The 16,960-nt window shown below is 34.9% G+C and overlaps 1 protein-coding gene across 9 annotated transcripts in view; it reads right to left on the bottom strand.

Annotated features, from left to right (window-relative positions):
• LOC125650360 (sorbitol dehydrogenase-like) overlaps positions 1–15,951 on the bottom strand; it is an 85,798-nt gene extending 69,847 nt beyond the window's left edge. For 4 of the 9 annotated variants that reach the window (XM_048878587.2, XM_048878588.2, XM_048878590.2 and 1 more), the window contains exons 1-8: positions 15,707–15,945; positions 15,407–15,440; positions 14,623–14,787; positions 8,602–8,761; positions 8,297–8,415; positions 6,172–6,237; positions 5,629–5,804; positions 1,668–1,789 (exon numbers count right to left, since the gene is read on the bottom strand). In XM_048878587.2, coding sequence (XP_048734544.1) covers positions 1,668–1,789; positions 5,629–5,804; positions 6,172–6,237; positions 8,297–8,415; positions 8,602–8,761; positions 14,623–14,787; positions 15,407–15,440; positions 15,707–15,754 — 890 coding nt within the window. In that variant the 5' untranslated portion in view covers positions 15,755–15,945. Of the gene's footprint in view, positions 1–1,667; positions 1,790–5,628; positions 5,805–6,171; positions 6,238–8,296; positions 8,416–8,601; positions 8,762–14,622; positions 14,788–14,890; positions 14,919–15,406; positions 15,441–15,706 lie in introns of those variants that run through there. The other 5 variants (XM_048878592.2, XM_048878591.2, XM_048878584.2 and 2 more) reach the window with 4 other exon arrangements.
• Between the last annotated feature and the right edge of the window lie 1,009 nt (positions 15,952–16,960).

Raw genomic sequence — 16,960 nt, forward strand, 5'->3', positions numbered from 1 at the left:
AAATCTTACTCTAACCTTTTTAACTCAAACCCAGAATAAATTACAAATTTTTCTCTGGCTGTTCTAAAACGACTGGTTCACGGTTTTTGGAAAAAAAATATTTTTCATTAAAATTATAACTCATTTAAAGTTCATAGCAATATAGGGACCTTGATAATGCAAGTAGAAGACAATAGTTTAGGCCTAATTCGGTATTATGTAAACACGACTCGAGCCTTGTTTTTGTTTACAAACAAACTACTGAAATGTTTATTTTGTTATCTTATTTTAGCACAGTCACAAATATAACTTTTGAATAGCACATTTTACCTTACGGATACTTGAAATGTGATATATATATATATAAAGTTAAATTTAGATCGATAACCGTACATTTTCCATTTTCAGAATATTGTAAACAATAGCATGCCTCAATCTTTTTTTACACAACATATAATTCATTCACTATATAATTAACTTCTTTCTAAAAGTATAATTATTAATTTTTGTGAGATCATTTAAACACGTTAGACAGGACATTCTGATCATTAAAAGTGAAAAACAAAATTCGGGGTGGGGAACTGTGAATCATTCCCTTTAATCTCGTACACAAAATAAATTGTACGAGTCTTACAGTAGCTTTTTAAGTTCAAATACAGAATAAATTACGAATTTTATCCTAACTTTCTATGTTAAGATACATAATAAATTAAAATTCGTACCCTAACTTTCTATGTTCAAACACAAAATAAATCACATTTTTTAAAGCTCAAACATATCGTTTGCAAATACAAAGAGTCCTTCATTTTGTTTATATATATGTTGAATTTTAAATGCAGAACGGATTGGGTTCAGGTTCAGTGTCTTAAATTTATGATGAAAGAAAATTGTCTACAATTTACTTATTTCTACTGTATCAATATCATATCAGTTCTAAGTAATGAAATTGTAAGTATTTGTAATGCGAGATGCATCACGAGTGACATTCTGCCTGAAGAGAGGATTTATGGAATAATTATATAATTCAAATCTTAGTGTTTTATTCACATTTCTTTATACTATTATAAACTTCAACAGTAAAGATGATCAAAATATCAAAAATGATTTATGTGCGACAAAACATAACAATATAATTATTCTAATCATTGTAAATATCACAAAAACATTTTTAAAAAAAACAAAAACAACACCAAACAAACCACTATTCGGTTTGTAGAATTGAACGATACATGTCTTAAGGTTCTTTCTATTGTCCTGGATTCTGTCTCCCTAATAAATGTGTATGAATATTGATAAACCTTTAAGAAACATCGCTCGCTACATCTGATATCATTTATGCTTAATTTCGATCAAGTCTACGACAATCCTGACATTTTACATTTACAGGATTAAAGAATGCAACTTTCTGAAGTATTTAAGTGATCAAACAATTTTCGACAGAACATCAAAAATGTACATAAATTTTCATTACTGAAGACCTGAAATCAAAGACTGCTCACATCTCCTCTCTTATCTTAATTGTTAGACGTTTAAATCGCAAAGGAAACGTACACAGGTAATTTCATTTTCTTCAAATTACAAGATGTTTAGCCCCGATAAGCCGTTTATCCCTCCATACATCTCTCTGTTTATGCAAATAAAACGCAACAAGAAATATTTCGGAGAGTGAAATTTAACAAATCTCTTACCAATTAGCATATCTAAATACTCCTCTGATGTCTATCTCCTTGGTGAACGCCAAATTAAGGGGAAACTCCGCGCCGCCAGGGACTCGGCCAACCATGACCAGACTTCCACCGGGGACGGTTGCCTGACAACACAAGCAAGACCAGATCTCACTTCAAAAACAACCAACCAAGAGGAAAATATATTAGAGAAGACAGGATTCAAATTTGATCATCCAGATCGGAAAGATATCGGCGATATAAAAAAGGAACGAGCGATTGAAACATGCTTTTTTGGATTTTATGTTTTCTGGTTTATTTCCGTTATTGTAGTTGGTTGTGGTGCTTCAACGCTCTGACACCGAAATTAGATCTTTCATTTTGTATATACATATCTGTAAAATTGTATTTCTATGTCTACTGAGAGTTAGGCAGGAGCATTGATGAATAGTGAAATGGAAACTAATTAAATATTTAAACATCCTCAACTTCCTCATCACCGATCATCGAACACACATTTCTTGACTAACGTTCGAGTCATAAACCAGTTCATCATTTGTTATGCATGTCGATTATCTATATCTTTTTTTTTTAGAAGTATGTAAGGTTGCAAGTTTTGAATTCACAATTACTCACATTTAAACTCAAAATTTAACTCTACTACCACAACTAAACTCAAAATTTAAATCTACTACCACAAATAAACTCAAAATTTAAATCTACAAACACAACTAAACTCAAAATTTAAATCTACTACCACAACTAAACTCAAAATTTAAATCTATTACCACAAATAAACTCACAATTTGAATCTATTACCACAAATAAACTCAAACTTTAAATCTATTACCACAAATAAACTCAAAATTTGAATCTATTACCACAAATAAACTCAAAATTTAAATCTATTACCACAAATAAACTCAAAATTTGAATCTATTACCACAAATAAACTCAAAATTTAAATCTATTACCACAAATAAACTCAAAATTTAAATATATTACCACAAATAGAGTAAATATTAACAACATGTCAAATGGATCGATCATTCGAAAGATGAACATATATTTGTAATTTGCATTTAAAAAAAAGAATAAACTGTTTGAAGTGTAATCGAAAAATCATATGAATACAATATGAGAAAACTAACCACGCTAACTGTTTCTATGCGCATGCACTTTTTACAGGGTGACTTTCGCGTAAAAATAGTTCTTATTTGAATAACTTATGATCAGTTCTATTTCGGTTTCTAGCTGAAGGGTGTATATTTTAGTTTAAAACGTTTTCTTATTCATTTATTTTGTTATATAATTTTTTGGTAATGAAATAAAAATACAACTTAGATAATGAATAGAAGTGATATACTAGCATTAAAGCATATCCTTTTTATAGTCATGATGCTACATATTTTGATTGCCTTTTAACTTGTAAACGGGATGAGAATGGTGATTTATGTTTTTCTATCGATGTCACGATAAGCTTCAACATATGGGCACGTTTATCAAAATGGGCATGTTTTATCAAAGCACAACAAGTTCATTGCAAGAACAGAAAATACTTTACTGGCGATTATCCAAGTACATGTATTTGTTGTAAATTTAGACCTATTAGTCTTCGTGTAAAATACATGTAGTTGTCTCTGATTTATTTATACACGTACAAATCACTTTCAGGGGTAACTTTTTGATGTCAAACTGAGATGTTTTTACGATTTACTAGACTCGGACAGGAGGAAACAAGTGTGTAGCAATATAATACTCAGGTAGTACAGCAATTCCATACAGAACTGACTATACATTCCTATCATCGGAAATGCCTCTAACCATTATTCTAAATACCAGCAGTAGTACAATGATAACACAATCAGAACTTAATGACGTACGCGATGTTACTCGGTAATGTATAATTTTTGTGACTTTTCAGGTAGTATTCACTTGCATCCTATTTCTACAAAAGAAAAGAAAAGTTGCCTCTGTTTTAAAGTCAGTATAGTTACTGGATGTGGCAAGCAAAACTGTAAATCAACGCTTGTGTATGGCAGACGTATTTGTTATACCCCTATAAAACAGTTCCTATATAACTCCTTACAAAAAAGTCCAACATTTTGACAGTTCCATCACCAAACGCTCGGCATCAGGTGTGAATGTCACGGATCCTCGGAGATGACCTTAAAAACGGATGACCCGAGTCACAGTAGGTGTGGCACGCTAAAGAACCCTCACTGCTCAGTGGCCGTAAGCGCCGAGCATAGGCCTAAATTTGAAGCCCTTCACCGGTCTTGGTGACGTCTCCATATGAGTGAAAAATTCTCGAGTGAGACGTTAAACAAGATACAATCAATCAATCAATCGACTGTTGGACCGGGAACCGACTGTTAAAAAAGACTGTTGACCGATGACGTCATATGGCGCTAACTCGAGTTATCTCTTCGTGCCGTTTGGGTAAAGAGAAATGGCGGATGCACAATTAGCGACAGCAACGGAATCAACGGAATATGAAATTCAATTAATTCTTCAAAGTAGGGACAGCAAGAGCATAAAAAATATTTCTTCATCATTTTCTAGAATCAATTGTTTAAGATGAAGTTTACTTATTTTTATTTTATTCGTGTTAAAGCGGTTATACCTAAGTCACATGATTCTTGGTCTGCTGATTTGTTTACGTAATGGCGAGGTTCACTGATTTGACTGATGATGAAATACGGAATTTATTAGATGAAAAGCAGAGCACATACATGAAAAATATCAATTAGGATATTGGGTATGTTTTCTTTTAAACAAGTGGAATCGGTGATAAATGTATGCAATCACACTGTCGATCCGTTTAAAGTCAACACACCAATCCATGTGCACCTAGTAAAAACAACCTAAAAAATGAAGGTACAAAACAGTTATTAACTAGGTCCTCGGACAACAGCTGTTTTGTTTGACCCTCGAACGGATCGGTTGCCCTCAGCCTACGGCTTAAGGCAACAGACCCGTTCTCGGGTCAAACAAAACAGTTGTTGTCCTCGAACCCAGTCAATAACTGTATATCATTACCGAAGGTTGTATATATGGGTACCACTGCACTGCTATTGCACTTGTACAAAGGAAGAAGAAAAATCTTTGGATCAAAAGGAGATCAAACCCAGTACCCTTGCATTACTGTTTAGGCGATCTAATCGTTGAGTTAACCAGGACGATATACAAAGCACTGTATAATATTACTACAATATGAAATTTAAACCCATTTTGGAAATCATACAAGAACTCTTCATATCGAGGAGATATAAGAAAATAGTTTTAAAAACAATGACAGAAACGTCCCGTATGACCTTGAAATTTGACAATTGTAAAGCTATCACTAAAGCATGTGTGAAATGTTTTAAAAGGGCATGTCGACACGTTTCCCTATTCTACTTGTTTGTCCAGAATAAGAAATCTAGTTACGTATACAGAAATAACGGAGTAGTTACGATTGACAATGTATATACAGTGTGTTTGTCAGGCAAAATTCGCTAAGACGGAAAACTACAGTATCTGCAAGCATTTCATTCTTTCACTATGCATTTAAAAACATTGGTTCATTTTAATAGATGTACATGTATGACATTGATGAATTAATACCAAAAACAAAACATCAGAAACACTCCACCCCCCACCCCCCAACTTTTGATACAGCTGTCTGTCTTTGGTATCCAACTTTCACACATATTGTCGTATCATAAATTGTCATATCATAGAATAAATGCATGTACATGTTTTAGTTTCATTCTCATTTATCTCTGTAATATGTAGACTTTTTTGGTGAGATTTTATCTATTCTCATTGTGAGATTTTATCTATTCTCATTTATCTCTGTAATATGTAGACTTTTTTGTGAGATTTTATCTCTGTAATATGTAGACTTTTTTGTGAGATTTTATCTTTGTAATAGCTAAACTTTTTTGTAAGGTTTTATCTCTGTAATATGTAGACTTTTTTGTGTTGGTGATAATCTTACATATATCCCTGTGGAGAATCCGAAGTTGGTACCACTGCATTCAATAGTGACGTCAGGAAAATCTCCAACCACATCCAAAATGTCCGTGGCTAGTGTCGAGGGCTCATCCGTGGTGACCTTGAAGGCGTAATCAGCGCCCAAGGACTTCGCTAACGCCAACCTTGTGGAATCGATATCTTAAGAAAACGTGTAACATTTCAAAACTTTAACACTGTGTGTGAGACACTCTTGTTTAATATCGCAATATTTACAATGTTTTTCGCTTCGATATCTTTACATATTGTAATGATAACCATTTCCTCATGAATGCGATGCAGATGTGAACAATGTTCATATGAATCTTGATAAATATAGCGCGTCTATTTTAAGGACTGGGAATTTCTATTGAAATGAAAGTAGAATGTAAATCTAAAACATGAATTTCATTTTTGAAAATACATGAGGATATTATATGAACTGCAACGCTTCACGCCGACGTAAAACATCGCGCAGTCCATGCCCGCATGTATTTTCAAAAATGAAATTTACTTCTTAAACCACTACCTGTGATGGCAACAGTTGTGGCACCATTTTGTTTTGCAACCAGCAGCGTCAGAATCCCCACTGGACCTGGAGAGGGAATATATTGTCCGAGTATCGTGATTAATCAACCTTGTCATTTTAAGAACAATCAGATTCCATATATGAATTCGTATCATGAAATAAAGTGTATACATTTAATAATGAAACAACTTTGTAACGAAAAGCAAATACATTGTAGATATGTATATAGCTAGTGATATGGAAAAATAAAATTCTTCTTAGTACTTGATCTGAAAATATATATAATGAATACATGTACATACGAGGACTGTTCGATATGTAATGTGTATTGTACCACAGCGCGATAACGCTTTGCACGATTTCGTGAATGATGATACTCTTCAATGTATCTATTCAATACCTTTCCAACTGTATAAACCCGAGCCTTCAGCTCCACATCGTTTGAAACTTATAGTCATTTCAATAGAGCCAGTCGTTGACCACTGTTGTAAAAATGGTTGGGAAACGGGTTGAGAATATCAAAGAAATTAGAGATTATATAAAAGTTCGCACAAAACTCGGTCATACTTCAAAAACAAAAATTCAATTTTACAACAGTGGTCAACGACTGCCTCTATTGAAATGAATGATAAAAATAATAAGTCGTCTATGCCTATCTCCGCATTTTCTGGTTTCTGTCATTTGTTGATACATGTATCTCTTAAAAAGAGTTGTCTGAATCCTCATGAAGATAAAACAGCCATCTTATCGCATTTCAGAATGCTTAAATCCGTTTTCGACAAAGGGTTTCGCCCCTGGACTCCCTAACAGAGCCCTGCTCTCGGACCCGCTGGGGACTTTAAGCGGTCGACAGACCCCTTGCCACTTGGTGCCTACACTTCAATTTATCATTTGTTACGTCCCTGATTTCATTAAGATTTGTGCATGATAGAAATACATCTTTAGGAGGAATTTTATTCACTGGGTATCATAAAAATCTGGTAAACAATTTGATTTGGAAAAGGTTTATATTTTCTATGAATAATCATTTATCCATATTGCATGTACGAAAATGTAGTCAAGGGCAGTAACTCCTATGCTGGTATTTCTCTGTTGTGTGTTTATCATACAAGGATTTTTCTTGATATCCACAATTAATTCATATATATTTATGAAGCAGCAGTTGGGGGGTTTGTTTTTTGGGGGGTTTTTTGTTGAAATAAAAATTTTGTCATTTTAACAAGTTTTTATATATTTTCATCATGATATTTAATGAAAATGTGCGATTTTCTGATGTTGATACAAACTTTTATTTTCTTTAAAATTCTGGCAACATACATATTTTCTTCGATTATTGATTAACTCAACCTATAGTAATTGGAAATCAATACAACTTTTCTACTTTGAATGATTAATTTTTACAAGTCCCATGAGGGTGGAGCTACCTTAAACAATGTTTCATTCACAAATAAGTGAATGGGATCGGTAGTTTCGTAAATAGTCAGATATATCTATCCATAATATATGTATGATGGCCATGGATTTAGTTTGAATATCGTGAGTTACCTTGAAATGGACGTATAATTCCATTTCTAAATTCATTGTGTTTTATACGACAGATATTAGTTATGCACTAGTAAAAACATTTCTTTATGCTTCAAATACTTTTCCCATTCACTAAATGCTCTTGAAACTCCACATTAATAAAATGCCTCCTTTGTTGTTTTATCGGTGATGAAGGTAGGAACTAGCGAACATTGCAGAAAAGGTTATATAAAACAACCAAGAGAGATATTTCATTGTTTATAATCATATTTCATGCATCTTTTTTTTTTTTTTTAAATGTAAACTACATCTAAGTACTAAAGCATCATAATATCGTTGACTCATTCATTACTTAATAAACCCTTTGAACTTGTCGACACTCCATATTTGATAAGAAAACCGGATCAGAGTAATTTGCAAAAAATGTATTCATGGTCGAGGATGGAAATAATCTCAATTTCAAAAGTAAAAGAAGAGAAACAAATCAGTGAAAGTAAATATATGGATATCAAAGGTGACCTAGCCGGGAGTCACGCGTGTACATGTGACTTTCAGAAAATATATCATATGCAATATAGATTTTCTGGTTCTTGTTACCGACCTGCACCACAGATAAGAAGTCTGGTACCCAGTCCTACTTGTCCTTTACGACAACTGTATACTGCCACTGCTAAAGGTTCTAGCATAGCCCCTTCGTCATCAGTCACGTGATCTGGAAGCCTGTATGTATGCATGATAACTAGTTATGGATAGTTTCTTCGACTTTGAAAAATGAAAAAGAAAAATTGTACACCCTTTCGAAGTTAACTTTATGTAAACATGAACTACATTTCCAGATGATGAAGTAAAATCATTGCAGATATAGAATTGTTCAGTACTTTTACATTCCAAAGTGGTTTACAATACCGATAGCAAAATTCCGCCGAGTGTTTGTAAAACCGGCACAGATTTCCATCGTCAGGGGGTGTTGCACAGAAGAAAATACTTTGGCACAAATTGTATCGTCCAGTTTTGCATAATGGACACCGTCCGCAGGGAACGCCTGGTTCTACTGCCACCCGATCTCCTAAAACAAATGTCAAATTAAAACACTGGCCAACGTGGTTTCTAGTTTAGAAAAATGTACTAAACGATAAAAGAAACAATAATTTCTTCCACCCCTGGAGATATCAATGACAAAATCTTTTGATTTCTTGAATTACTTTATTGGAAGAACATAATTTTTCAGCAACAAAACCCCTTAAACTTTGCGTCATTTTATTAATTTCACCTTATCAAAACCATAGAAAATAGTACAAATGACTAAATAGGAGACATATTTCAAGCCCTATAAAATCTGTAAAATCCAGGAGCTTCCGGGGGCTTCGCCCCCTGGGCACCCACCAAGACTTCGCCCTGGACCCACTGGGAGCCTCAAGGCGGCCCCAGACCATGTCGCGCCCACTGTAACCGTGCTGACAGTTAGATACGCACACATAACATCGGGAAGTCATTTTAGCAGTACCACAATTAAGTGTGCTAGACTAATTTTGTCTCTGGAGGTAGCTGTCATCAGCTACAGGTGTACTGTCTTGTTCCTCCTGCTGCCTAGGCTTATTCATGTTTTTCATGAATAAATATTGTTTAGAATAGAAGTGAGCATTTATTCACAATTTGATCCTTTATAAAGACGAATTACCTAAGCAGATCCTTATTTGATCCTGAAATGTTTATACACATGCAAAGCTGAATAACTCTTAGAAAGTGAAGAGAAAGGTAGAACCTTGTTGTTATCCCTGTCAATATCCACACTCACTCAAACTGATCAACAGCGGAACACGTATCCCTGGATATTTTCTTTTTTATCTGCCTTTTATGGCTAAGAATGTAAGATCATAAATAACAGCCTTCAGAAATTTCTCTTTAAAGATAGTGCATATCTAAGTAGATGTAAAGCAATTGTGTGATCATTTATGCCATCTAGAATTATGCTAGGATTTTGTAAAATGAATATCTATCAATTTGATTTAATTTAAGAATGAATTAATTATATACATAACATTCTATGATTAGGATGGAACAAGTGACAAGGTACGTCTATGAACGTTCTTTCCTTTGATCAAGGTACAACTAATTACTCAAAACTATATGTTTTGTTTTTATGTTAGTCCACAAAGAAATATGTTAACAATACATCGAAGATAACACCCCATACTTAATATATCATGAGAGAGAGAGGGGGGGTGTCATAAAACATTACACGTCTTTTGTGTTCGAAGCTGAAAAAAAGGGTATCATACAGTTAATTTAATATAATGTTATTTTGCCTCATATAATTAAACTGTTTGTTCCTATGGTAAACAAAGAAAATCGTGGGGGGGGGGGGGTCCCTTTCCGTTATTTTAACACGCAAAGCTAATTATTATTATTTGCATATGCAAAGCAAGAGATACTTTTTTTGGTTGCAATATTGAATGGTAAGAATGCAAAGTTGAATGATGAATTGCACTTATGTAGTGAAAGATAAACGCTCAAAGTTGGGGAAAAAACATTTAGAAGGGAAAATATGACGTTTTTCTCCTGCTTCCCTCCCCGTCCCCCACGATTTAGGAATTTAAACTTTGAGCAAAGTAAGCTTTTTTGTTTGTTTGTCAAGAATCTAAATTAATTGTGAAGTCAATTTTTCCTCCGGCCGCCCCCAACCCCACCCTCACTTTGAAAAACAATGATACGTGCCTGTAGGATGCACGCTGTGGGCAAAAAGAAATAGTTTGTGTCGTCACAAAGAAAACCACATCCTGAGCATTTACGTGACTGAGAGAGATGGTGGTCACTAAGGTCAATGTCTGAATTGTTGACTTTTGTTTCTCAGCTGACAGCGTACTGCATTTGTCATTCTATGGCCATGAAGTGAACAGTGTTGTGTTTAAAGTTCGTCTGAACTACATGTTCCTCTGTTATGATGAATTGAATTTTAAAAGTTTGATATACTTGTTGAGGCTTCATTTTCAGAAGCGAGACTGTTCCATGATTTTTAGAAGGTATATTTTCATGGGGTTTCTCGTTTAAAGTCAGCAATTCGCAAATTCTAAAGTCGCTTAAATAATCTTATTAGTAAAATACTGTAAAGTAATGGAAATAACAGAGGTAATTTAATTCATATTTACTAAAACAAAGAAAGAAAGAAAATAGCATGCATGTAATTTAAGTAACACTATGTTTTGTTTCGTGCAAATCGTTCAACGTTCCGTGCAACTGTTCAGCTTCGGTCATGATCATAAGACGGGGCACTAATTTAAATAAGAATAAATATACATTGATAAAAAGAATCATATTTAGTTTATGTATTCATACTTCATATTTCAGATGAAATAAAGTTTTAAGATTAAGTGTATTACCTTGGGAAATTATAAATTTCACCAAACTAACACGATAAAAAACACTAAACAGGGTTATACCACCTTCACAATCACGGATTTTTCTTACGAGTCTTTACGGATCTCCGACTCGTAGTCAATCGCAAGCATTCGTAAATCACTCGTCGGTATCCGTTAATAACTCGTCACAACCCGAACAACTCGTAAGGATCCGTGAAAGTAGGGGCAAATTTTTTGACATGTCAAAAAAAAACTTCACGATTGTCCACGGATTTCATTTTCCGGAAATAACCCGTTAATAACTTATCCGTAAGTATCGTAAACTGATCGCAAGAACACGTAAACTGTTCGAAAGAATCCATAAAACACTCGTAAAAATGTTTTTTTACGAATGTTTTCGGTTAGTTTACGATATGTCATGGATATTTTACGAGTTGTTTACGGATTATTAGTGATATTTACGATTTCATTCACGTCGGGTTACAATCACTTTACGGATTGTTCAGAGTCATTACGGGCGCTTTACGTATAGACACGATTACTTTATGAGTGCATACTTAAACTTTACGATTAATACCACATTCACACTTAGAGAGTTTTCTTAAGAGTCCTTTCGGATTTCCGACTCGTAGTCAATCGCAAGCACTCGTAAATCACTCGTCGGTATCCTTGTCTAAATCGCAACAATCCGTGTACTTTTACGGATTTGTGGAATACGTAAAGATTCGTAAGAAAAATCCGTGAATGTGAAGGTACCATAATGAACACGGTTAGTGTAAAACTTGAAACCAATCGAACAAAGTGTCGATTTCAGGACTTTCGAAAACTCGATCTCTCAAAGTTTTCTTCTGACCTCGTGAACTTTTGCGATTTCTAGAGTCACCTGTATACTTATTCAGACAAATCTGAAAATCACGGATTATTGACAGAATCATTAACAGAAATGGGTGGAAGTATTATGAATGTAAAAGAAATTAACAATAAATCTTTAATGTAGTGTTAATGAAACTTTTCGAAAATTAAAGGTCCCAGTAGTCAGATGGAAGTTACACAGACACTGAGAGTAGTTTAAATGAACGCTCAGTACGTATTGCGCATGCCTACATGTAAGTCCGTTCTCCACACGTTTGCCATCGTTTTATTAGATACCGTATTTACAGCACTAAAATAGCACTTTTAATTTTGAAATCACAATTCATTAACTTCATGTAACATTGTTGATTGTTTTAATATTTTATTATCTATATATAGAATGTTGGGAATGCAGGGCGTGCGTGCGTGCTGGGAATTATGTTATAACTGAAGTTAAAAGTTCAGCCGGCACCGCCATCGTCACACGATACGCATTGCTGAGGCCTCGCTCTCTTTGTTGTTAGCTTCTGTGAAATATTGTAAGGTCCACGCTGGAACAAACAGTCTGTTGAAAACGGTAGTTGTTCTTTTTTACCTTCCTTCTGCATTGATCACATCTCGCTAATTAAATTGCAAATTACGGAGACGCTATCAATCATTGCGTTGTAGATTGTGATTAGGACCTTTCAACAATAATTTTTGCACATACATCTGCATTGTAGATAGAATAGGTCATACTCTATGCTCAAGCCATCACCATGCATTCCTCGTACATAAGAAGGGTTTGCTGTTTCAATTAAGAGATATCTGTATACGTATAATGGGGGTATATAAACAGTGACAGCAGAGATAATGCATATGGTCCCAGAAATTATCCCAAGCTTCCATTGCGTAGCCCCCCCCCCCACCCCACCCCCCAATACAAACCCTTAAAATTTTAATTTTTATATCTATATTTCGTAACATACTGCAGATTGGCGAAATAACTTGTAGACGTCAAATTTTGAGAGAATGATTTCGCGAGCAATTTGTTGATCAAGACGTTTTACCCGTAATTCAGCAATGTGAAAATACAGAAAGTAATTTTATTTCTTGTGTCATATTCATAGCTAAATCACGTGATGATAAATTCCTCGCGTATATTTATGAATCTACATTAATCATATTAGTCCTGTCAAGTTATAAAGGGTCAATATTTTTATGAAATGAAATACAATAAAACAGCATTGATTTATAACAAAACATTGATAAAATTTAAACCATTATAATTCCAATGCTATTTATTACAATTGTTTTGATTGGACAAATATAAATCTAAACGAGAATTACACATCAATAAATGTATACATACGCGCTTGAAAACAAATAACATAATGCGGGGAAACTATTCAAATTATTAATATTGATAATACAGGGAAGTTGAGGGCACGAATTGGAATTATAAGAATCAAACATTCTTTTTCGAAGAATTCATCGATATGTAAACTGGACATTTCACTCACAAACTTGACATAAAAGTGCTTTCCATTCTTATTCAGTTTGTGAGTAAAATGTCCAGAGTTTATACATCGATAAATTCTTCACGAATTACCACGGTCTGTCTCCCCTGCTTTCATCGTGTCTGTCCGTGTAGTTACCGGAAACAATCCGTGTACAAACCGTAGCCATCCGTGTTCTTCAGCAGAAAAGTTTCGTTCACGGATGACCCCGGACTTTACACGGTTACTTCAGTATCTACACGGACTTCTCGGTTGATACACGGACTTCTCGGTTGATACACGGACTTCTTGGTTGATACACGGACTTCTCGGTTGATACACGGACTTCTTGGTTGATACACGGACTTCTCGATTGATACACGGACTTCTCAGTTGATACACGGACCTCTTGGTTGATACACGGACTTCTCGGTTGATACACGGACTTCTCGGTTGATACACGGACTTCTCGGTTGATAAACGAACCTCTTGGTTGATACACGGACTTCTCGGTTGATACACGGACCTCTTGGTTGATACACGGACTTCTCGGTTGATACACGGACCTCTTGGTTGATACACGGAGGTACACGTTACCTATACACGGATTTCTCGGTTGATACACGGACTTCTCGGTTGATACACGGACTTCTCGGTTGATACACGGACCTCTCGGTTGATACACGGACTTCTCGGTTGAAACACGGACTTCTCGGTTGAAACACGGACTTCTCGGTTGATACACGGACTTCTCGGTTGATACACGGACCTCTCGGTTGATACACGGAGGTACACGTTGCCTATACACGGACCAATACGGAGGATTTTCTTCCGGGGCGATCCGGGGAAAATTAAACATGTTTAAGCCCCTTTTATACATTCACGGATGAGACGCCGGATCACCCCGGATTGTCAATCCGTGATGGTCCGTGACAATCCGTCATCACTGTGTACAAACCGTGTATGCATCTGGTGGCGTCCGGGACCATCCGGCTTAGTCAAACCAAACCGTGAAAAACATTAAATGTACTCACTTAAGAATGAAGTACATTTAAATTTACTAGTATATGTAATGTAAGCTGAATCTTTAAATACATTAATACCATTATGGTGTTTGGGTGGTTTTTTTTGGGGGGGTGGGGTGGTTACATTTCGATGGATGTAACCATGCATATTTCGATATCTTTCGTTTGATCAAATATGTGTTGAAGAGTTTGATCTAACCTCAATCTGAGTCCTACCTATTTTGAGATGTTTGACCCCAGGTCCAAGCTTGACCACCTCCCCGCTGCCCTCGTGTCCAATGACCATGGGTTTCTCCATGGTGAACTTCCCACATTTTCCATACATCCAGTATTTAAGATCTGATCCACAGATTCCGACAGATTTCATCGCCAAGAGAACCTCTGTACAATACATATATAAAGAACATAGGTAAATAAGTCCTATAAAGTGCCCATTTAAGGACAGATAATAACATGAAAATTTCAAAGTCAAAACCTTATTTACAGAATTCGTTCTTCGATAACTCACTGGCCTGCAATGTATGGTTGTAAAAAGTATATTTAGAGTGACATAGTCCATTAAATATCGAATAAATGTATAGATCTATGAAACGATACATGCAAACAAAAATCGTCTATTTTTGTGCACTTTAATGTAACATTTTTGATACGAGTGGACTCTCGCTCCCTATCTTCGTCTTTGAAAATTTTAATCGAACTGTACACACATGTATCATGCCAACAACATAAAAAAAAAACAATTTTCTTACTTTCGTGTAAACAAAACGCTGTCAAATATTAATGAGAGTTTGCCGAAAGGTTGGAATTGAATCAAAGGAGATGTGCTTTTTAAAGGATGTTATCATGGATGTTTTACCTTAAAAGGGGCGTGTTTTTAATTCGTGAAAAATGTTTTTTTTTATGAATTTATATTTCATATCCATGTTATCATAGAAATGATTATGTCAAATAGATCATTATATTATAAATGTTGTAACTGTGATTGAAAGATCAATCTTACCATTTTCTTTTATTTCAGGCACTGGAATGGGTTCCTAAGGAAAAGATTAAATCAGTAATGATTAAAAAACTTCAATTTAGTAACGTTACCAGTAAATCAAGTACCTCGTTTCTAGTGGGTACAAAAGGACTAGTGGCAAATTAACCAGGCACCGTAGAAATGCTGACAGGGTCACATATTGTGCATGCAAATTGTATTTATATTCTACAAACATGTAGCGAAACACACAAAAGCATACGAGGTATAGGAATTACGCTATTGGATTAAAATTCACGCAATAATGTTCTAATAAATTCTTACAACTCGTAAATCATTCGCTCCATGTAAAACAGCTGCGATGTTCGTCATTGTTTAAAGATAAGAATTTGCCCTATTTGTATGGAATGCCCACACTGTCTTAATTTTGAGTTTCGCTCGCATTATCATTTTCACGTTGAGTGTCTTTGCATTTATTGATAACGATACTTATCTCTTGTAACAGTGCTGTTCTGAAGCGTGGAAACAAACTGCCACATGCTCTCGCCTATTTCGGATTGGTGTGCATAGGTCACTCAATATCTGTTATCAAAAATAATAAATCAAACACAAGTTGTTCTGTATGATTGTATAAATGAATGATGTATAAAATTGTAAATACACATATCTGTATCTGGAAATACACATTATCGTTAAAGACGTTTTGCAGAGAGAGAGAGAGAGAGAGAGAGAGAGAGAGAGAGAGAGAGAGAGAGAGAGAGAGAGAGAGATTTCTATTCTTTACCCATACATGTAGGTCATCCGGAACACCTCGGGCCTTTCACCGAAAAATACGCTGTTTTTCAGCGTGTTTTTCGGTGAAAGGACCGAGGTGTTCCGGATGACATGTAGGTGTCACTGCTCACTAATGCTGAAATTACAATATTCTTGTAAAATGCTTTGTAATCGTTTGTACACACATTTTAACTGCTTTATCAATTTATGGTGCAGCATTTTAAGAGAACAAATCGGTTTATCACTTGTAAAGAAATTCTTATTTTAAAAATCAAAATAAAGCATAATTACATGTATTTGCCCGATTTTTGGCATTATCTTAGCTACATTAATGAATATAAATTCCTATTTATTTTGTGGGGAAAAAATCATTGGTTACTATTTCAAGGATTTAGTTCGCGTTTTACAAAAATCTTGACGTAAGTGTTGGCGAACAGCGACAAATATATATAGTCATAACACCCATCCCCACCAATAGAAAAAAACCGAGTAAGTTGGACATTTAGTTTAAATTAATACCAACTGGATACTGTGTCATATTTCGCGATATTTCTTTCAAAAGTGAAAATAATATTTCTAATTATTATTAATTGGGGAAATACAACCATAGATCTGCATACACAATGATTCAAGTCTAGCTAAGGTTAGGACTGTTGGAATGAGAAGAAAATCAAAAACCCGGCCCTCTTTTTTCATGACTTTGCTATATTTGTTACGTGTGATTAATATCGGTTTTGTTTGATCGCGTGTGAAGACAGAATATATCAGCATCCTTTTGTTTCTGGTGACAGTGACCTTTTCAAC

The sequence above is a fragment of the Ostrea edulis genome, chromosome 5, assembly GCF_947568905.1.
Source record: "Ostrea edulis chromosome 5, xbOstEdul1.1, whole genome shotgun sequence".
NCBI classification, from domain to species: domain Eukaryota; kingdom Metazoa; phylum Mollusca; class Bivalvia; order Ostreida; family Ostreidae; genus Ostrea; species Ostrea edulis.